The sequence below is a fragment of the Gorilla gorilla genome, chromosome 10 (genome assembly GCF_029281585.2).
Source record: "Gorilla gorilla gorilla isolate KB3781 chromosome 10, NHGRI_mGorGor1-v2.1_pri, whole genome shotgun sequence".
Classification (NCBI taxonomy): domain Eukaryota; kingdom Metazoa; phylum Chordata; class Mammalia; order Primates; family Hominidae; genus Gorilla; species Gorilla gorilla.
In genome coordinates, this window is record NC_073234.2 from 85,233,353 (window position 1) to 85,257,057 (window position 23,705).

Here is a 23,705-nt window from a genome sequence, read left to right on the forward strand (position 1 = left end):
TCTAATTTTTAAACGGATGGGGAAGAACAGATCTAACATGTATGGAGAAGATGAACCAGAATACTTATAAGTGGTGCTAATGACCTACATAGAATACGGTCAGTGGTTGAAATGTTGGGGTGCAATGTAATTTCCTTTCCCTTTTAACATTATTGCATATCCTAGTCTTGGTTAAATAACTTCTACAAATTGTCATCATCATCATGATTATCATGTTGTAATGAGGTATTACTCTACGCAAGGTACTGTCATAAGTAGTTTACATGAGTAAATCATTTAATCTTCACAAGCGTACAAATGAGGTGCTATTATTATCCCAATTTTTTTTCCAGTGGGGAAGCTGAGACACAGAGAGTTCTTTCACTACAGCAATAGGAGACAATGAGCTTTTCTCATGAAAACTATTTTTGATTGAACTTAGGAGCAGATGCATCACTATGGAGTAGAACTAAAAGCTTCATTTTAAAGAAAGGAATTCATTTCAGTCATCTTATTCTCAATATTTTTAAATATGAAAAAATCTAGAACTATCACAGAAATCCCCAAGGCTTTTATCCCTTGTGAAAGCACATGGAACCTTGTGGCTGGTAAACACTTTTCTTACTTTGGGAGCCCATGCTGGAGACACTTGATGTTCTTTTCTCAAAGCGGTCCTCAGAAGAGACCATCTCACCTATGAGAGATGTACTAATAACAGATCCTGAATAGGAAGAGGTCATAGACTGGTCCACTCTTCATTTTCAAGGTTTTCTTGACCTCTGAACAAGTTCATTCCTGAAGTAACCAGCTGTTCACAGCAAGGGAATATAGTCATGTGCCACATAATGATGTTTCAGTCAACAATGGACCATATATACACTAGTGGCCCCATAAGATAATAATTGAGCTGAAAAATTATTATTGCCTGGTGATGTCTTGATGATCCTGACCTTGTATAGGCCAGGCTAATGTGTATATTTGTACTTTAGTTTTTAATGAAAAGGTTTAAAAGTAAAAAAAAATTTTAAATAAAAAAAGCCTATAAAATAAAGATATAGGAATAGGAACAGCTCCTGTCTACAGCTCCCAGCCTGAGCGACGCAGAAGACGGGTGATTTCTGCATTTCCATCTGAGGTACCGGGTTCATCTCACTAGGGAGTGCCAGACAGTGGGCGCAGGTCAGTGGGTGCGCGCACTGTGCACGAGCCGAAGCAGGGCAAGGCATTGCCTCACTCGGGAAGCGCAAGGGGTCAGGGAGTTCCCTTTCCTAATCAAAGAAAGGGGTGATGGACGGCACCTGGAAAATCGGGTCACTCCCACCCGAATACTGCGTGTTTCTGTTGGGCTTAAAAAACGGCGCACCACGAGATTATATCCCGCAGCTGGCTCGGAGGGTCCTACCCCATGGAGTCTCGCTGACTGCTAGCACAGCAGTCTGAGATCAAACTGCAAGGCGGCAGCGAGGCTGGGGGAGGGGCGCCCACCATTGCCCAGGCTTGCTTAGGTAAACAAAGCAGCCTGGAAGCTCGAACTGGGTGGAGCCCACCACCGCTCAAGGAGGCCTACCTGCCTGTGTAGGCTCCACCTCTGGGGGCAGGGCACAGACAAACAAAAAGACAGCAGTAACCTCTGCAGACTTAAATGTCCCTGTCTGACAGCTTTGAAGAGAGCAGTGGTTCTCCCAGTACGCAGCTGGAGATCTGAGAACCGGCAGACTGCCTCCTCAAGTGGGTCCCTGACCCCTGACCCCCGAGCAGCCTAACTGGGAGGCACCCTCCAGCAGGGGCACACTGACACCTCACACTGCAGGGTACTCCAACAGACCTGCAGCTGAGGGTCCTGTCTGTTAGAAGGAAAACTAACAAACAGAAAGGACATCCACACCAAAAACCCATCTGTACATCACCATCATCAAAGACCAAAAGTAGATAAAACCACAAAGATGGGGAAAAAACAGAACAGAAAAACTGGAAACTCTAAAAATCAGAGCACCTCTCCTCCTCCAAAGGAACACAGCTCCTCACCAGCAACAGAACAAAGCTGGATGGAGAATGACTTTGACGAGTTGAGAGAAGAAGGCTTCAGACGATCAAATTACTCTGAGCTACGGGAGGACATTCAAACCAAAGGCAAAGAAGTTGAAAACTTTGAAAAAAATTTAGACGAATGTATAACTAGAATAACCAATACAGAGAAGTGCTTAAAGGAGCTGATGGAGCTGAAAACCAAGGCTCGAGAACTACGTGAAGAATGCAGAAGCCTCAGGAGCCGATGCGATCAACTGGAAGAAAGGGTGTCAGCAATGGAAGATGAAATGAATGAAATGAAGCGAGAAGGAAAGTTTAGAGAAAAAAGAATAAAAAGAAATGAGCAAAGCCTCCAAGAAATATGGGACTATGTGAAAAGACCAAATCTACGTCTGATTGGTGTACCTGAAAGTGATGGGGAGAATGGAACCAAGTTGGAAAACACTCTGCAGGATATTATCCAGGAGAATTTCCCCAATCTAGCAAGGCAGGCCAACGTTCAGATTCAGGAAATACAGAGAACGCCACAAAGATACTCCTTGAGAAGAGCAACTCCAAGACACATAATTGTCAGATTCACCAAAGTTGAAATGAAGGAAAAAATGTTAAGGGCAGCCAGAGAGAAAGGTCGGGTTACCCTCAAAGGGAAGCCCATCAGACTAACAGCGGATCTCTCGGCAGAAACCCTACAAGCCAGAAGAGAGTGAGGGCCAATATTCAACATTCTTAAAGAAAAGAATTTTCAACCCAGAATTTCATATCCAACCAAACTAAGCTTCATAAGTGAAGGAGAAATAAAATACTTTACAGACAAGCAAATGCTGAGAGATTTTGTCACCACCAGGCCTGCCCTAAAAGAGCTCCTGAAGGAAGCGCTAAACATGGAAAGGAACAACCGGTACCAGCCGCTGCAAAATCATGCCAAAATGTAAAGACCATCGAGACTAGGAAGAAACTGCATCAACTAACGAGCAAAATCACCAGCTAACATCATAATGACAGGATCAAATTCACACATAACACTATTAACTTTAAATGTAAATGGACTAAATGCTCCAATTAAAAGACACAGACTGGCAAATTGGATAAAGAGTCAAGACCCATCAGTGTGCTGTATTCAGGAAACCCATCTCACGTGCAGAGACACACATAGGCTCAAAATAAATGGAGGAAGATCTACCAAGCAAATGGAAAACAAAAAAAGGCAGGGGTTGCAATCCTAGTCTCTGATAAAACAGACTTTAAACCAACAAAGATCAAAAGAGACAAAGAAGGCCATTACATAATGGTAAAGGGATCAATTCAACAAGAAGAGCTAACTATCCTAAATATATATGCACCCAATACAGGAGCACCCAGATTCATAAAGCAAGTCCTGAGTGACCTACAAAGAGACTTAGACTCCTACACATTAATAATGGGAGACTTTAACACCCCACTGTCAACATTAGACAGATCAACAAGACAGAAAGTCAACAAGGATACCCAGGAATTAAACTCAGCTCTGCACCAAGCGGACCTAATAGACATCTACAGAACTCTCCACCCCAAATCAACAGAATATACATTTTTTTCAGCACCACACCACACCTATTCCAAAATTGACCACATACTTGGAAGTAAAGCTCTCCTCAGCAAATGTAAAAGAACACAAATTATAACAAACTATCTCTCAGACCACAGTGCAATCAAACTAGAACTCAGGATTAAGAATCTCACTCAAAACCGCTCAACTACATGGAAACTGAACAACCTACTCCTGAATGACTACTGGGTACATAACGAAATGAAGGCAGAAATAAAGATGTTCTTTGAAACCAACGAGAAAAAAGACACAACATACCAGAATCTCTGGGACACATTCAAAGCAGTGTGTAGAGGGAAATTTATAGCACTAAATGCCCACAAGAGAAAGCAGGAAAGATCCAAAATTGACACCCTAACATCACAATTAAAAGAACTAGAAAAGCAAGAGCAAACACATTCAAAAGCTAGCAGAAGGCAAGAAATAACTAAAATCAGAGCAGAACTGAAGGAAATAGACACACAAAAAACCCTTCAAAAAAATTAATGAATCCAGGAGCTGGTTTTTTGAAAGGATCAACAAAATTGATAGACCGCTAGCAAGACTAATAAAGAAAAAAAGAGAGAAGAATCAAATAGATGCAATAAAAAATGATAAAGGGGATATCACCACCGATCCCACAGAAATACAAACTACCATCAGGGAATACTACAAACACCTCTGCGCAAATAACTAGAAAATCTAGAAGAAATGGATAAATTCCTGGACACATACACTCTCCCAAGACTAAACCAGGAAGAAGTTGAATCTCTGAATAGACCAATAACAGGACCTGAAATTGTGGCAATAATCAATAGCTTACCAACCAAAAAGAGTCCAGGACCAGATGGATTCACAGCCGAATTCTACCAGAGGTACAAGGAGGAGCTGGTACCATTCCTTCTGAAACTATTCCAATGAATAGAAAAAGAGGGAATCCTCCCTAACTCGTTTTATGAGGCCAGCATCATTCTGATACCAAAGCCGGGCAGAGACACAACCAAAAAAGAGAATTTTAGACCAATATCCTTGATGAACATTGATGCAAAAATCCTCAATAAAATACTGGCAAACTGAATCCAACAGCACATCAAAAAGCTTATCCACCATGATCAAGTGGGCTTCATCCCTGGGATGCAAGGCTGGTTCAATATACGCAAATCAATAAATGTAATCCAGCATATAAATAGAACCAAAGACAAAAACCACATGATTATCTCAATAGATGCAGAAAAGGCCTTTGACAAAATTCAACACCCCTTCATGCTAAAAACTCTCAATAAATTAGGTATTGATGGGACATATTTCAAAATAATAAGAGCTATCTATGACAAACCCACAGCCAATATCATACTGAATGGGCAAAAACTGGAAGCATTCCCTTTGAAAACTGGCACAAGACAGGGATGCCGTCTCTCACCACTCCTATTCAACATAGTGTTGGAAGTTCTGGCCAGGGCAATCAGGCAGGAGAAGGAAATAAAGGGTATTCAAATAGGAAAAGAGGAAGTCAAATTGTCCCTGTTTGCAGATGACATGATTGTATATCTAGAAAACCCCATTGTCTCAGCCCAAAATCTCCTTAAGCTGATAAGCAACTTCAGCAAAGTCTCAGGATACAAAATCAATGTGCAAAAATCACAAGCATTCCTATACACCAAAAACAGACAAACAGAGAGCCAAATCATGAGTGAACTCCCATTCACAATTGCTTCAAAGAGAATAAAATACCTAGGAATACAACTTACAAGGGATGTGAAGGACCTCTTCAAGGAGAACTACAAACCGCTGCTCAAGGAAATAAAAGAGGATAGAAACAAATGGAAGAACATTCCATGCTCATGGATAGGAAGAATCAATATCGTGAAAATGGCCATACTGCCCAAAGTAATTTACAGATTCAATGCCATCCCCATCAAGCTACCAATGACTTTCTTCACAGAATTGGAAAAAACTACTTTAAAGTTCATATGGAACCAAAAAAAAGCCCGCATCGCCAAGTCAATCCTAAGCCAAAAGAACAAAGCTGGAGGCATCACACTGCCTGACTTCAAACTATACTACAAGGCTACAGTAACCAAAACAGCATGGTACTGGTACCAAAACAGAGATATAGATCAGTGGAACAGAACAGAGCCCTCAGAAATAATGCCGCATATCTACAACTATGTGATCTTTGACAAACCTGAGAAAAACAAGAAATGGGGAAACGATTCCCTATTTAATAAACGGTGCTGGGAAAACTGGCTAGCCATATGTAGAAAGCTGAAACTGGATCCCTTCCTTACACCTTATACAAAAATCAATTCAAGATGGATTAAAGACTTACATGTTAGACCTAAAACCATAAAAATCCTAGAAGAAAACCTAGGCATTACCATTCAGGACATAGGCATGGGCAAGGACTTCATGTCTAAAACACCAAAAGCAATGGCAACAAAAGCCAAAATTGACAAATGGGATCTAATTAAACTAAAGAGCTTCTACACAGCAAAAGAAACTACCATCAGAGTGAACAGGCAACCTACAAAATGGGAGAAAATTTTCACAACCTATTCATCTGACAAAGGGCTAATATCCAGAATCTACAATGAACTCAAACACATTTACAAGAAAGAAACAAACAACCCCATCAAAAAGTGGGTGAAGGACATGAACAGACACTTCTCAAAAGAAGACATTTATGCAGCCAAAAAACACATGAAAAAATGCTCAGCATCACTGGCCATCAGAGAAATGCAAATCAAAACCACAATGAGATACCATCTCACACCAGTTAGAATGGCAATCATTAAAAAGTCAGGAAACAACAGGTGCTGGAGAGGATGTGGAGAAATAGGAACACTTTTACACTGTTGGTGGGACTGTAAACTAGTTCAACCATTGTGGAAGTCAGTGTGGCGATTCCTCAGGGACCTAGAACTAGAAATACCATTTGACCCAGCCATCCCATTACTGGGTACATACCCAAAGGACTATAAATCATGCTGCTATAAAGACACATGCACACATATGTTTATTGCGGCATTATTCACAATAGCAAAGACTTGGAACCAACCCAAATGTCCAACAAGGATAGACTGGATTAAGAAAATGTGGCACATATACACCATGGAATACTATGCAGCCATAAAAAATGATGAGTTCATGTCCTTTGTAGGGACATGGATGAAATTGGAAACCATCATTCTCAGTAAACTATCGCAAGAACAAAAAACCAAACACCGCATATTCTCACTCATAGGTGGGAATTGAACAATGAGATCACATGGACACAGGAAGGGGAACATCACACTCTGGGGACTGTTGTGGGGTTGGGGGAGGGGGGAGGGATAGCATTGGGAGATATACCTAATGCTAGATGATGAGTTAGTGGGTGCAGCACACCAGCATGGCACATGTATACGTACGTTACTAACCTGCACAATGTGGACATGTACCCTAAAACTTAAAGTATAATAATAAAAGAAAAAAAAAAGAAAAGACAAATATTTAAAGTAATGGATATCCCTTGGGCTAGGGGAGGGATAGCATTAGGAGAAATACCTAATGTAGATGACGGGTTGATGGGTGCAGCAAACCACCAAGGCGTGTGTATACCTATGTAACACACCTGTACGTTCTGCACATGTATCCTACAACTTGAAGTATAATTTTAAACAAGTGATGGATATCCCAAGGTACACTAATATGACCTTTATACATTATATGACTGTATTAAATTACCATGATGTACATTCACTACTCATTAATACAAATTTTTTTAAAGAAAATAAAATAGATATTTAAAATGTGAAATAAAATAAAATAAAATAAAATAAAGATATAAAGAAAGAAAATATCTTTGTACAGCTATACAATGTGTTTGTGTTTTAAGCTAAGTGTTATTACAAGAGTCAAAAAGTTTTTTAAAATTTAGAAGTTTATAAGGTAAAAAAGTTATAGTAAGCTAAGGTTAATTAGAAGAAAGAAAATTTTAAAAATAAATTTAGTATAGCCTAAATATATGGTGTTTATAAAGTTTACAGTAGTGTCCCAGGCCTTCAGATTCACTCACTGCTCACTCACTGATTGACTCAGAGCAACTTCCAGCCCTGTAAGCTCCATTCATGGTAAATTCCCTACACAGGTGGACTAGTTTTTGTCTTTTATACTTTATTTTTTACTGTACCCTTTCTACATTTAGAAATATTTAGATACACAAATACTTACCATTGTGTTACAATTGCCAACAGTATTTACAGTAACATGCTGTACAGGTTTGCAGCCAAGAAGCAATATAGCCTAGGTGTGTAGTAGGCTATACAATCTAGGTTTGTGAAGTACATTTTGTGATGCTTGTACAACAGTGAAATTGCCTAATGACATATTTCACAGCATCATGTAGTTAAGCAGTGCATGACTGTATTGGGAAGAATAGCCCTTATTAAACCAGATCAAGGCTCGTTGCTTTCTGTGACAATACAGAATTTTCATGTTAAAAAAATTATAGAAACTTAATCAAGGGCTACAAGTGTAATCATGTCCATAAGATTATATACAATTCTTCCAGATGTATACTAATTTATTATTGTTTTTAGAAATGTTCCCCTAAAAGCAATAGCCTAGAAACAAGATGAGTGTCTGCTCATCTTGTTTCTATAGCTATGTAAACTTCTAAAGAAAGAAGTGATTCCTAAGGAAAGAAAATTTGCTCCATGGTGCCAGGCTGTGTCCACCTAGACAGAACTAACAGCTTCTTTGACTACAAATGAAATTTATGTTCTGCCTTACTAGGCTCTGTGATACACTGGGAAAGTTGTTCCCTCTTCCTTTTGTCAACTGGAGAAAAATGGAAAGAATTCAAATTTTTGATTCACTTTTGTCTTCAGAAAACCCAAAAACTTTTGGAAATTTAGTCACAGAATCTCAGAGAACAGCTACGCAAGTGGCACCTGACTTTTTGGCCCCGAGAATCCACTATAAGCCTACTTTTACAACGATGTGATTGAGAAAATACATAAAGAACAAATGTAACTATAAGTTCAGTTAAGCTTTTAACTGAATTGTTTTTATTACTCCAACAGTGGCGTTTGAAAAATAGTACAAATCTATAGGAGATATGTTGCTTTTCAAGTCTACAGACAACACCACAGACCCCTTTATGCAATCACCCAAGGTTCCAAGGACCCCATGTCAGGAGAACTGCTGATTTATACCAAATTACCCATTTTGCAGCTGATGAAATGGAGGCACTGGATCTTGCTTAAGATTCCTCAGTGGAGTTTCTAGAAAAGTTGGAATTGAAATCTGGGTCCCCCACTTCCCTGTCCTGGATTCCTTCCCATTTGCCATCCTGCCTCCATTGATTTGGACATGGGCTGTGCATGTACCTGAGATCAACTCTAGAAGGTGCAGAAAGTATCCACTCTATGGCCCCTTCTGCCTCCTCCTGGCAAGTTTGCCTCTGTCCATTGCAATGTCCCTGATGTGGGATATTTTGGAGTCTGAGCAAAGCCTCTTCTCTTCTGCTGCTGGTTTACTCTTCCCCTCTGTTCAAGGTACTGTATAACACCAGGCTTCTAAATACAAAAGAGGAGAAGTCTAGGAAAGTATTCTTTTCAGCCAGATGTTTCTAAGGCACTAAAGACCAATTAAAAATTAAGGAATAAAAATAAAAAAGAAATTCAAGAGTAACAAAAAAAAACTTAGAAAAGCTCTCAGTGGGATGCAGAGTAATATCTAACAGTTTACTAAACCCCTAAACACATTTATGAGCCTCCTCCCTGAGGAGTAAGACTATAATAAAATAAGTGAAGGGAAATCAGCATTTTTATGACATGCTGAGCTCATGTCATTATTCTTCTTTTGGGCGAAAGTTGATCATATCTGTGTAAAGTGTCTTTCAGAAAGGTTATCTCTCCCTCTCCCCCTCACTTAATAAAAAGTTTGGGTAAGGCTAATCAGGAAGTGGAAAGTGAGTATTTTGGAATGTTGAGCTTCTACTCTAAGGAACCATCTGAATGTGATGAATTAGATTTTAATCCATGGAACCAGTAAAGATTTAAGTAGACAGGAGAGTTAGATATTAAAAAGTAAAGAGCCTGTGGAGAAAAGCATCTATGGAATTCTATAGAATATATTAGAGTTGGTGAAGATTTTTAAAAAATCTGGAATTCATGCTCATTTTGTTTTGGAGACCATGACTCTGAGAAAAGTGAATGGCCAGAAGAAAATGGTCCCCCGTTTTAAAGAACTCAGTCATCGACTGGTGGGGCTCATTGGCTTCTTCATAGTGCATGAGTCTGGTTCAGTGAAGGGAAGAGAAATGTATCCAAGATGCTGTACTGGACTCAGCCAGTACAAGTACAACACAGTCTTACAAGTAGTGCAATATACACCTTCTACCATGACAGGAGTATGCTTTTTTTGGGCACCATCCTAAATCTTTACTCTCCAGAAGTTTCTAATTTAGTTTATTGGGAGAGCTCATCTACCAATTGTGAAATATATCTCCAACTTTATAATGACAACCGCAGGGGATGTACTATATGAAGCTTATAATGAATATCACTGGAAGGCATTTGTAAAATGAGATCAACCCTAGAAGGTGCTGAAAGTATGACTTTATGACTTCCTGTATGACTACTGGAAGATTTATGGTTTTCCTATAACCAGCCTTTCAGAGTCAAATAGTCTTGTTTCAGAGAAGTGTCAAATGGAAGGTGTTTTATGGGAGATTTAAATTTTATTTCTTGCATTTGAAAAATCATTTTTATAATTCTGATCTGCAAGATTATCTTTCCTCATTCCCACCTATTTATTGCTGTTTTTTTAAAAAAAACCTTACCCCACCAGGTACTCAATTGTATTCATAGGGTTCTATGTCTCCAGGACCTGAAAACACAGTTCTGTGGAAGAAGACAAATCTGTAGTTCTGTTGCCAGAATTTATAACGAGCTCTTTTTCTGCAAATTCAGCAGGCAAGTAGGACAAAAGGTAGGAGAAGAAAGCACACAGGATAGAGAAGTCCTGGTTTCCACTTCTCTTTATGCCTCATTTGCCTTGTAAATTTACAACCTTCTGTGGAAGCAGTCTTCAGCAAAACTAATAGTAGAGACATGTTTGAAAATTATTACTGGAATAGCTAGAATCCAAGAAATCTGGAGGCCTTTTTGGCAGCATATATGTTTACATGTAAAGGAAAATAAATATTCAATTTTCTAGAAACTCCTCATATATCAGGACCCATTTCTTCTTAATGGAAAGCACCATGTTGGGTTCAGAAACTCGCCCTGCCTTCCAGTTCTGTCTTGCTTCCTTTTGCTAATAGAATAAGGAGTCTAGCTTCCCATGTTCTTTCTCAGCATCCCTCTGCACCCTTCCCCTGGGAACTTTCCCTGTGAATGTGTAAGAGGAAAGTTTTTTGGAGGTTAAATTGGTCTTCCCTCTTCTTTTCCTTACTCTTTCCCTGGCTCTCTTCCTTCCATCCTTTCACCCATATTCATTGAGCACCACTGTGAGCCCAGCATTACCCTATCTGGGATACAACAGTGAACAGGATGTAGTCTTCAAGGAGCTCACAGTTAGGTGAATGGGTAAGTAAACTAGTCATTCCACCTAGTGAAAGGAGTTGTAACCAGGATAGGGATGTTTAGGAGTGATTGTCCCCAAGTATTGTGTACTGTTGCTTTTGCTTTCTATCCTGAAATTGGATACTGAAACTTGAACATAGATCTAAATCTGCAAATTTAAAAAAAAAAAAAAAAGACTGCCAAAACTTCATAAAGTTATTTTGTTAGGTGTACTTAGCGACCCACTAAATGATTGATTTCACTATCTACTTTAAAAAGATACATTAAAAAAATAGCCTTAACAACAATCATCTGAATTGTTACCTTTCCAAAATTGCATTTAAAATGCCTTTTGGGTGATGACAGGAGCCTAGCCACTCCCTGGGCTCCCTCCCTAGAAGCCTGCTCTGGCCCCACGCCAGCAGCCTGATTCCTCCCTTCAGCTGGCTGCATCTCAGGCCTTACTTTAGACCAAGCTTGTCCAACCTGCGGCCCATGGGCTGGCCACATGCGGCCCAGGACGGCTTTGAATGTGGCCCAGCACAAATTTGTAAACTTTCTTAAAACATTATGAGATTTTTTTTGTGTAATTTTTTTTTTTTTTTTTTTTAGCCCTTCAGCTATCATTAGTGTTAGTGTATTTTACGTGTGGCCCAAGACAATTCTTCTTCCAATGTGGCCTAGGGAAGGCAGAAGACTGGACAGCCCTGCCTTAGACTTTAAGCTCAATTTTTTTCCTACATGGATCACATTTCACATTTTCCCAGAATAGCAAAATTGTGGACTCTGGAATCAGATGGTTTGAATTGGAAACTCTTTATTCCTATCCACAAGCTGAGTCCTTAGTGCCTCACTTAGCTTATCTGTCAAGCGGGGATAACCTCACTCTTGGACTTTTGTAAGGCACTCAGAACAATGTTCAATGAAGAGTAGGTGTTAACAAATAGTAGGTGTAATTATCATTGTTATCCTTCAATGCAAAAATATATGTCCCACAGAATTTCCTCTAACATTTCATATTCAAGTTATTAAGCAATTGGGAAAGCATGCTCAATTTTTTTTATAAGTTTTGCTTATCTTTAGAGACCACAAACTCTACTTGTATGAAGAAGGTTAACGTTTCATTATTTTACTGTAGGGATAGTTTTGCTCCTATATTTCTTCATTTTTACCCACTCTCTCCACTGCCCTTGGACCTATTCTCTATTTTAACAGGATATGTTAAGCAGCAGAGAGGTCACAGAAGTAGGCAGGGTTGAAAAATCAATAGGGACCAATATACATTTGATGCTAGGCCGTGGTGCTACCTGGACTCAACTCTAAAGGGATTATTCTATGAAACAGTCCATCTCCTATCTCCATGCTTTCTCCTGGGATCTCCAGGAGTAGTTCTTTCTCCTTGCTAGTGTCCAAATGTTATATTTTTTCATAGCCTTTGCTTTCACTCAGAAAAATAAATATGACTAATGAGTATGTCCCTACTCCTTTGCAACTTCATATGAGCCAGGCTTCAGTTGAGCAGAGAAGTTGACTTTAGGGCCTGTTATACTCACTCAAGAAGTAATATCAGGATCAAAAGAAGATCAACAGGAAGGCAGATGCTAGCTCAGTAAAAGGGAAAACTGGTATTTAGCATTGCCCAGCAGAAGAATGGGCAGTGAGTCCCTTGTCACTGGAGGTGTTCAAACAGAGATTCCTTGGTTATTTATTTCTTTTTTTACATTAGCATGTGTGATTCCGAGATAGCAATACTAAGATGGATAAAAAAGAACCCAGATAATCTAAAGATAATAATTTCAATTAACAATGTTCATTCGCAAACTAGATAGGAAATAAAACTATCATTAGCTTGTCATTAATCAAAGAAAGACGGTTTCCATAGATTGAGCAAGACATTATGCCAGGGGTTACAGAGGATTCAAAGAATATTAGTAGACATTCCCTATTCTGGAATTGTCAGGAAAGGCAAAAATACATGAAAAGTTAAGTAATAATACAGAGGTAATATGCCCTTCAGTATGGTGACAGATATATCACTGATTGATGACTGCATTGATGGTTCAGTAATAAGTGCTATGGCATTGGAAAGGAGGGATCTGTGAGCTGCAGACCTAGTTGGGGATGGTTTCTTAGTCCACTTCGCCGTCGTAACAGAATACCACTGACTGGGTGGCTTAAACAACAGATAATTATTTTCTCACAGTTCTGGTGGCTGGAAGTCCAAGACCAAGGTGTCAGCAGGTCTGATTTCTTCTGAGGCTTCTCTCCTTGGTCTGCAGATGACTGTCAACTTGCTGTGTCTTCAGATGGTCTCCTCTGTGCACAAGTAGCCCTAGGGTCTCCCTGTGTGTCCTAACCTGCTTTTTTTTTTTTTTTTTTTTTTGAGATGGAGTTTCACTCTTGTTGTCCAGGCTGGAGTGCAGTGGCGCAATCTCGGCTCACCACAATCTCCGCCTCCCAGGTTCAAGTGATTCTCCTGCCTCAGCCTCCCAAGTAGCTGGGATTAGAGGCATGCACCACCATGCCTGGCTAATTTTATATTTTTTAGTAGAGATGGGGTTTCACCATGTTGGCCACGCTGGTCTTGAACTCCCAACCTCAAGTGATCTGCCGCCTTGGCCTCCCAGAGTGCTGGGATTACAGGCGTGAGCCACCATGCCTGGCTCCTAATCTTCTGCTCTTACATGGACACAGGTCAGTTTGTATTAGAACCCACCCTGACAGCCTATTTTTAACTTAATCACTGCTTTAAAGGCCCTATCAACAAACAGTCACATTCTGAGGTACTGGGGGATAAGGCTTCACTATATGCATTTGAATTTGGTAGCTGGGAAGGGGACCCAATTTAGTCCATAACAGATGACTTCTTGCAGAAGGAGGAGAATAAACTAGATCTATAAGAAACAGGATAGAGACTAGATGGGTTGAAGGATGGGAGACAGAAAGGGTGGGGGAACACTCAACTCACAGAGATGAACTAGGTCACACATGGGGTTTCTTCTCTTCTCCTGAACAAGCCTTCAAGATTGACAGACTTGTTTCCTTTTCAGAAGACAAAAGCAAATCAGTTTTGACAAGAAATGCACTTAGCAGCCCTGACTGGGAGAGTGACTGTAAGTTGACATTTAAGTGACACTATTCTTTGGCTTTGCGGGGCCAGGCCAACTAACAAGTTGTAAAAGCTTTGCTGGAGTGAGGAGCAGGGACAAAGGCTGCAGCCTGCCTGCCACGTATATCCATGGGACTGTGTGTTATAATCAATGCCACCCTAACCACTAATGAGGCATTAGAAATGGTCACTCACTGTCAGACAAGTTGTGGTTGATCTCCATGGATGTTCATAATTTATTTGAACTTCCTGCCCTCTTCTATTCTGACTACATTTTTAGTTTGTCTTCTGTTTTCTGAAACAGATTGCATTTCATGTTGCACCTCCATTTTCAATAAATTTTGATTTAGTAGGACTTCCACGGTCCAGAAATTCTTTTGAATGTTATAGGGGATGTTTATTGGAGCCTGAGTTTTTATTAGTTTTTCTAATAGGTACTATAACCCCCCAAAAAGCCTTCTTCCCTTCCTTTTCCTCCTGTTTTTTTTCCATTTGAATACAAATGGAATCTCTTGACCTGGGAAACTCTTACTTCCCATTCTGTAATTTGAGGACTGTGGCTGGAATACAATATTCTTTTTCCTTTCAGAAGAGTTTATTTTCTTTTGTCTATTTCTTCTCAATTCAGGGATTGATACAACCATCAGTTCTATTCAGATTATGGAAATCCAGCAAATAATAGATCATCAGTATTGCATTCAAAGCCTCCAGTGCGGGTAGGTAAGCCTCCCCAGCGTGCCCTGGTTGTTTCTGGAATTTACCCATGTCTCTGGGTTTTTAATACTGCAGTGGAAGCTAAAGCTACATGATAAAATCAATGTGTGCTTACATTGCTCCTTAAGTGAAAACATCTTTATTACATGGTGGGAGAAAGAATCATAAAACAGTTGGTATTAGCAAATGTCAATAAGCCACGGCCCTAGTGATTCCAGTCTCCTGGTTTAATGGATGGGTCCAAAGCAGAAAGCCTAGGGAGCAGCTCTGTTGCTGACTCTCTGAGGGCACATATCAGGGGCACAGAGCTGCCAGTTAATTTTATGGACAAGAAAGACATTGTTGCTGATGGCTCCAAGTTACAAGTGAGCTGACATTTGTATATTTTAATAACAAGGGATATCATTTTAATTGCTGAAAAAATATAACAGCTTTTCAGATAGGAGGAAAAAATCAGATATGGCAAAAGTTATCGGGACATCCATCTCCAGTGTATGCCTTATCACCTGTATCAAGGTAATGATACATCTAGAAGCAGAGGGTGCAAGTTGCTTCAAAGAGTACAGTGTGCCAGTTGTAGGGATTAAGAATGGAGAGGGCTGGGCGTGGTGGCTCACGCCTGTAGTTTCAGCACTTTGGGAGGCTGAGGCAGGAGGACTGCTTGAGCCGAGTTAAAGGTCAAGACCAGCCCGGGCAACATGATGAGATCCTGTCTCTCCAAACAAACAAACAAACAAACAAAATATTAGCTGGGCATGATGGCACACACCTGTGGTCCCAGCTAATTGGTGAGAGGATCTTTTGAGCCCAGGAGGTCGAGGCTGCAGTAAGCTGTGTGTTTGCACTACTGTACTCCAGCCTGGATGACAAAGTGCAACCTGGACACACACACACACGCACACACACACACAGAATGGGGGAGTTATTTTTCTTAATTTGATAACTGTTTCTTAGGCACCTGCTAGATTAAAGGCAAGGCCTGTAATTTTAACTAGTGTCACAAATCCTGTGGGTTTTCAGCCTCATTTCTTTTCCAACCTGATATAACCTGGGCTTCAAGTTGATGGCTGTGAGTTATAAAAATAACATGTATGTTGCTTTATGATTTGTTTATGACCTCTATGTTCATTATCTCATTGAATTCTCACAAAATCCCCATGAAGTTGGTATAATGTATCCCTGTTTTGTAGTTAAATTTCAGTTAAACTTGAAAAAGTTTGCCTAAGATCACCTATAAGTGGCAGATACAGCTATTAATTAATGTGGTAAGATGACATAGTGAAGAGTCAGATGATTCAAGTTCAAGTCCTAGAACTTTGACAAGATGTTTATTCTCTCCAAATACCCATTTTTCAGCTATAAGATGGGGATACTTTCAAAACTGAGTTGGGTTGCTGTGAAGCATGCAGATAATGGGAGAGACATCTTAGGAAATGAATTCCATTTATCTAAGCTTCCCCTAGTCAAACAAACTGCTGCTGATCCCAGTGCAGATCTTTCTATTTTAAAAAGTACATTGATTCACTGAAATAACACTGTTCTCAATTTGGTGTGCAAGTTGCACTCTTATTTTTTTCAGCTGTATTGAGGTATAATTGGCAAGCAAAAATTGTTTATATTCAAGATGTATAATGTTTCGTTTTGTTGTAATATACCTATCCAGTGCAAAATGCAAGATCTTTCCATTTCCTTTACTTTTGCTTTTTACCTTTTTAGCAACTTAGTTTAGCATTACTTAAAAATAAAATGACTGACTCTTTTTCCCATCGATCTGATTTTAAGTTGTTTTTCCATGTAATTCAAGGGATGGTCAGGTAATAAGGAGAACTTGTTTTAGAGACAATATGTCTTTTTGCTGGAGTTTTTCGTTACAATACAAATCAAAGGAATTTCCCTTTTATCCAAGTATCTCTCTTACAGGTGTGGGGGGAGTCTGTGTATAAGCACTTGTCTTGCAATCTTCTCCATTACTAAATGGTAATTAGAATTATAACAATTTTAGCAGATTCAGATTCTAAAAGTACCTGATATTTCCTCCTAGTGTTGCTCAAAAGGGAGTGATTTAGGGTAGAAAAAATGTATTTATTATTCTAGGGGCATTATTAGTTTGGGGCTTTGCCTCATTTGTCTTCAGAAATCTGTGTCTCTTTAAAGGGGACTAAAGTCATTTCCTGTGTGAAAAAGCCATTTCTTGGTCTAGGATTTGACTTTCCATCATTGTTTTTTTCTGTGTGTTCTAAAAAACTATAACTTTTTATGGCATATTTTATATTAAGACCTGAAAGAGATCACTCTGAATTTGACAGGTATATCCTAAAAACAAAAAAATGATACCAGGTTGAACTCAGTTTTCTATATTTATTATTTACTATATAATATTTCACAGTTTTTATGGTATATAATGAGTAGCAAAAAGGCCTTTGAAGACTTTCCTGCATATTTTGATTTGTGGTTTTATTTTTTTTCCATAATTAGATCTGGAAATTATAATTACAATATTCCTGTTAATAAACACACACCCACCAATGTCAAGTTCTCTCTGGAAATAAAGTAAGTGCATGGCTGTAAAGAACAATTTCATTTTTATCATTAGTTGAATATGAAGTCTGGATTTACTTCACAATTTGGTCAGTCGTTAAGAGGCAGAAAGCTATCAGTTTGTGTTAACTAATGATGGTTTGAGAGGTGGCCTATTTGAGGGAAAGGTTTTCAAAATGAGGGCTGTGATCATCCAGGCTTTCTTCAGGGAATAGAAGGGCTCTAACCTCTATACCCATGCCTACAAAGTGGGAGTGATTTTGGTTTGATGCTCATAAGCTATAGACTTCCCCTGACTTTCTCACTTGGTGAGAGAGAATTGGAATGGGAACAAGAGTAATAACATGCCCCCCGATGGGAAGATGCACAGCTCCCAGTAGCAATGTTAATGCAGACACCACTCCTATTTTCCAAAAGACAGCAAAAAAAAAAAAAAAAGGAACCAGAGTTTGGAATTGGACAGACCAGGGTCCAAGGATTCTGTCACTTACTTACTAATTCTGTGATCTTGGACAAGCCACTTATCTTCTTTGAGCTACTGTTTCTTTATCTGTAATATAAGTATTACATTACACCATAGCACATAGAGCTGCTGTGAGAATTATTAATAATGGTGAAATTAATAACTGCCATTTGCTGAGCACAGACTATATGCCAGACTTTAATACTGGGTCATAAAATCCTCACAGCAACCCTCCCAGGTTGGTTTTTTTTTCTTAGTTTATACTTTTGAGATTGGGACACTTGGGTTTAGAGTTTCAGGACACATAAAAAAAAAAAAAACACATTCTGAAAATCACAGGTAGTAAGTAAGTGATGGAGCTGGGCTTCAAATTCAGTCCACCCTCTCAGCCATCACTGTCTTGTCCTGCCTCCCCAGTGAGATGAGACATGTAAGGACACTGCCCTTTCCTGACACACAGTAAGCACACAATAAATGGTAGCTTTTATTAGGACTACCTTTCCTCCTAAATCACAAAACTCTAACTTAACCTATTCTTATCAGATATTTTAAATGATTATGGCACTTAAAGACTTTCCACTAAAAAATTATGCAATGAGCTACTTTCCATGAAGATAAATGGTTTTTTGTGTCTCCTGATTTTAGTCTCTCCTTTCCATCCCCCTCCACGTTTCCTTTCTTCTTCCCTTCCTTTTCTATCACTCTTTCCCTTCCCTCTGTCCTCCCCTCTCTCCCTCTGCTTGCCCAGCTCTGTTTTCCTCCTCCATCCTTCACCGCACGCCTTCTGTCTCTTCCTCCGTCTTATTCAGGCTTCATACTCTTTTTTTCATCAACTGCCTCTGTGAGGAACCAATGTCACTCAACCCAACTGCTTGCCTTGGAAAGGTTTCTTTTAAGCAGCTAATATTTTGTGACTCAGAACCTACCATATTTCAAGGCAGAGCAAAAGCTAAATGTACTATTCTTATAAACTGAAAGTACTATTATCTAGCACTCCTTGAGTAACCTGGAATAACATTTTCTTATTAATCTCTAGCTTGTAGTGGAAGGAAATAAGGTTATATGCTATATCCCCTGAAGTGGCAGATCACCTTGAGCTGCTAAATCAGGACTTTTAGTTTACAAACCATTTTTTGTAAAATGGATGACTTAAAAATAACATATATACTCAACTGAGATTGTAGGTTGCCCCAACTTGTGCAAAAGGATTGTTCCTAAAGACAAATAGATCTCATCCTCTTGATGATGATTAATGGGCCAACCTCCAGAGAAGAAGAACCATACTTTCTTGCAGACTTTCAACTCTGATAGCTTTAAAATCTAGTGATTTCTGATAGGACTCACTCCCAAACTCCTACCTGTATTTATTTGCCTTTTTATTTTAAACAATATCTGCCTAGACCCGGAATTTGCAAAATCAAAAATCCTGAAAGCTTCATATAAATGCAAACTCAGTGCCAGTGGAAAGAGAAGGAATATATCCAAAAATTATAAAAAATACATATGGAGATAAGTTTTGATGTGAGACGACATAAGTCATAAGATTAGGTTTTAAAAACTATCATACACAGCCAGGCTAAAGTCTGTAATCCCAGCACTTTGGGCGGCCGAGGCGTTAGGGTTGCTTGAGCCCAGGAATTAGAACCAGCCTGGGCAACATAGCGAGACCTTGTCTCTATAAAAAAATAAAATAAAAAGAAAAGAAAGAAAAAAAGAAACCATCATATACTATTTCGATAGCTATCTGAGATTGGGTTTCTTTTTGTAGTAATGAGATGTGAGCTGGCCTATTGGCATCAGTGAGCTTTGTGTGATACAATGCCTATTGTGAACTTTGAATGGATTTCCAAGTTACGTTCCCATTAGATCCTCCTCTTATCAAGATGTATCCTAGTAGAAGCTGGTAACTGCTTTTTCATGTGCTCTTTCTTTTCTTTGTCTCTCGAAGCACAACAGAGCCATTGATAGTCTTCCAGTGCAAATTCACCCTTGGAAATATATGTTTCCATAGTAAAAGGGGAACCAAAGGGATGGAAAGCCACAGAGAAATCTCCCAGGAGATGACACAGGTAAAGTTTTCTGCCTCCTCTCTTCCCCGCTGAGAGAGGGATACATTGAGCGAATTGCCAGTGTTTTCCCTCCCTGGCCAACCCTAGTCACAGGGCTTGGCTCAGCCTCTTCCTTGTGTCCTTATGAAGTTGCCTTCTAAGGCAACTTCTGTTCTGTTGCTAGGACTGTTCTAGCAACACCCATCAAAAGCTGTGATCCCAATACTTCTCCTACAGTCATTGAGGAAATGCTTTTTCAGCCTGTACTCTTTCCTATTGACTGTCAAATGTGTGTACGAAATGGATCCTCTTTTATTCATTATTTAGGGATATCAGCACATTTGGAGCCTCCCTGTAGCCCCATTTTCTGACAGCATGTTCCATTTCCGTGTAGCTGCACCGGTAAGCTTGCTTTTTCTTTTTCTTTTCAGTGAGAAAGAAATTGAGCAATAAAAAAAAAAATCACTTTAACCACAGTTAATTTTTACATTAATCTTCCTCTTTTTTTTCTCCTTTTCTGACAGGATTTAGCTGACTGTTCAACTGATTCTTATTTTGCTGGGATATTCTTCACCGATTACTTCTTTTACTTCTATCGACGCTGTGCCTAATTTGTTCAAGTTTGGGGACTTTACCAAAGAAAAATACTCAGGAATACATTTAACAGAAACGAACATCCTCTTGCAACTTCTTTTTTCTTCTTTGTAAAACATTTACGTTTATTGCTGAAGGACTTTTTCAGGCTTTAGCTTCCAACAGTTTTGAGACATTAATGAGGAGAATAAAATGTTTGCTGAAACTTGAAATAATGTGATGTTTGATTCTGCCATGACTATGAAGAAAACATTTCCTGGAGCAAACAGTTCTGTTGAATTTAAAAATACTATTTCTGGTATTAAGGAAGTTGTGAGCTCAAAATAAGGAGATCTAGCCTCTATTTTGTTTTAATGTATTTTAAAGCTTTTGAAAAAACCAAAAGGGCCATGTTGACTTCGGCCCACTAAACATAGACTCTTGAGAATGTGTGGTATGGTATGTGGAGGAGTTGGGGGGGGTGGTATCTGATACTGAGCTCACATTTAGGCAGATTGTCCTGTGTGTGTGTGTATTGTGTAAACACATACACTAGAGCACAGAATGTAGCTTGTTAATCAAATAGATTTAAGAGAAATAATTGCAACTCTGCTTTGCAATGCTTGATGGACACTAAACTGTGTGGGTAGGATATGCCCCCTTGTAAAGATGGAAACTCCTATACCCCAGAGCGCACTGAAATGAATCAAACTAGCCAGTCCTAAGCCTGCTTACTCTGCCTCACCTGTTCCTTCCCTCAGATTACCACAATAAAGGGTCATGTCTGCAGTTCCTCCTTCTCCCTCTGCCTCCTGACTGTTCGCCCTGGGAATAGTCCTGGTTCCCCGGGTGGCTCCCTCTGCCATGCCCTGCCCCTTTGTCTTGGGGACTGTGAGTAACAAACTATCATTTGGATGGCAATTATCTCCTCATCTGCTGGTCTTATACCTCAAATTTTCTATTAACACACTATTTTTTAGAAAATGGAGATCCAAGCCACCATCACTGTAGTTCCAGGTAACCGGGACGCTGAATGGCTGGCTTTGCCTTATCTCATTGTTGGTCTCTGGGTCAATTAGGATAAGAAATTTGATTTTTTTTAGCGTCACAGAGGTAATCAGCAGCAATAAAACATCCTCTTCCTTATTTTCAGCTATTATTAAATATGCGCCATATGGATGGAAATTAATTGTGAGACCCCAACAATTAAGAAAAGAAAAGATATGGTTCTTGCTCTCACAGAAGGCATTTTAAAATAAACATATTAACACAAAGGTTGTTTACCCAGTTATTAAGAGCTGAGATTCTGAAGCCAGATGGTCTTAGCTTAGTCTTGAGTTCAAATCATGATTTTATCCGTGTATCTTTAGGCAAGTTATCTAATTTCCGTAAGTTGCAATTTCTTCACTTATAGAAGATGATAGTGAATATTTGCCACAGACAGGATTAAATGAGATAATGTATGTAGAGCACAGATGACAGGTTCTAAATAAAGGTGAGGTAATATTGTTATATCTCCATAGAACACGTTCTAAATAAATGTGAGCTGTTATTGTTATATCTTCATAGAACAGAAGAATAATTATAAAGATTACAGTGGGATTATAAAGGGATTGAGTAAATACACATACATCAAGGCATTTTCAACAACTATAAAAACTAAATTGTAGGTTGCGTGCAGTGGGATTACACACCTGTAATCCCAGCATTTAGGGAGGCCAAGGCGGGTGGATCACCTGAGGTCAGGAGTTCAAGACCAGCCTGGCCAAGATGGTGAAACCCCGTCTCTACTAAAAATACAAAAATTAGCCAGGCGTGGTGGTGGGTGCCTGTAATCCCAGCTACTTGGGAGGCTGAGGCAGGAGAATTGCTTGAACCCAGGAGGCAGTGAGCCGAGATCACGCCATTGCACTCCAGCCTGGGCAACAAGAGTGAAACTCCATCTTAAAAAAAACAAAACAAAGTAAAAAAACCTACATTGTAGACAGAACCATATATATGTATATCATATAATGTTTATATTTTTTCTTTTAAATTTATTTGTATTTTTTTTTTTTAGAAACATGGTCTCACTCTGTTTTCCTGGTTGGAGTATAGTGGAGTGATCATATCTCACTGCAGCCTTGAACTCCTAGGCTCAAGAAGTCCTTTTACCTCAGCCTCCCAAGTAGCTAAGATGACAGGTACATGCCACCAATGCCCAGCTAACTTTTTTTTTTTTTTTTAATAGAGACAGGGTCTCACTATGTTGTACAGTCTCATCTCAAACTCCTGGTCTCAAGTGATCCCCTCCTTCCTTGGCCTCCCAAAGTGTTGGGATTACAGGCCTGAACCACTGCACTTGGCCCCCTATATTTGGAAAATTATTTTCCCTTTTATTAATACTAATAGCATAACTTTTGTAGAAAATGGAATAAAGTAGTTAAATTCTCGGGAGGAGCATTTCAGGATCCCTCTAGTTTCTTAGATTCAGATTCAAACTTGGTTCTCCTAAGCTGTAGTGTCAGCCTGTCCTAGCATGACTTAGGTCTAGATACTGTAGTTGTAGCACCATTTAAAAATGGGATCCTAAGTGGTTGATGTGGGAGAGATTCCGTTATTTTGACTCTTCTCCTAGTAAAGGAATGTTTGTCAGCTGCAGAATTGCAAGTGATCTTTTTGGCACATAAATCCCACGTTCTTATTTATGCACTTAAGCTTGGGATAATATGGTGGGTTTCAGATATCTAATGTAGTTCAGAAATATTGCCTATAAAGGGATTTCTATAAAATGAGTGCCATTTTCTCATTAAATTCCATTAAAAGACTGGAAGTATTTTCCTACAGAAAAACTTCTATAGGAAATTGTGTTGAAAGCCTTCAGAAAGGAAGGATTTAAGATAGTGAATAGATCTATGGCAACCTGTGACATGCTGGGATTAGTTAGGCCTATTGGGAGAACAGACTTTGCTGGAAGATTCTCTTTGTGTTTGCAGCACTTTTCAAGCTGTGAGATATTCACTGTGGACCACACTGCCTCAGGCCACAAGACTTTCCTTTTATGCCAGAGAATTTTCTACTCTCTACTGGAATATCCTCAAAATCAAGTAAATTAAAGTGTCTATAACAGTCTCCTCTCAGAAACTTATAACCCAAT

At 39.3% G+C, this 23,705-nt stretch overlaps 1 protein-coding gene across 4 annotated transcripts in view; it reads left to right on the top strand.

Annotated features, from left to right (window-relative positions):
• MYRFL (myelin regulatory factor like) overlaps positions 1-21,722 on the top strand; it is a 103,963-nt gene extending 82,241 nt beyond the window's left edge. For 2 of the 4 annotated variants that reach the window (XM_031000847.3, XM_055357036.2), the window contains 6 exons: positions 14,175-14,237; positions 14,862-14,949; positions 17,423-17,497; positions 19,897-20,017; positions 20,324-20,398; positions 20,521-21,720. In XM_031000847.3, coding sequence (XP_030856707.2) covers positions 14,175-14,237; positions 14,862-14,949; positions 17,423-17,497; positions 19,897-20,017; positions 20,324-20,398; positions 20,521-20,607 — 509 coding nt within the window. In that variant the 3' untranslated portion in view covers positions 20,608-21,720. Of the gene's footprint in view, positions 1-14,174; positions 14,238-14,861; positions 14,950-17,422; positions 17,498-19,896; positions 20,018-20,323; positions 20,399-20,520 lie in introns of all 4 variants that reach the window. The other 2 variants (XM_055357035.2, XM_055357034.2) reach the window with 2 other exon arrangements.
• Positions 21,723-23,705: the final 1,983 nt, after the last annotated feature.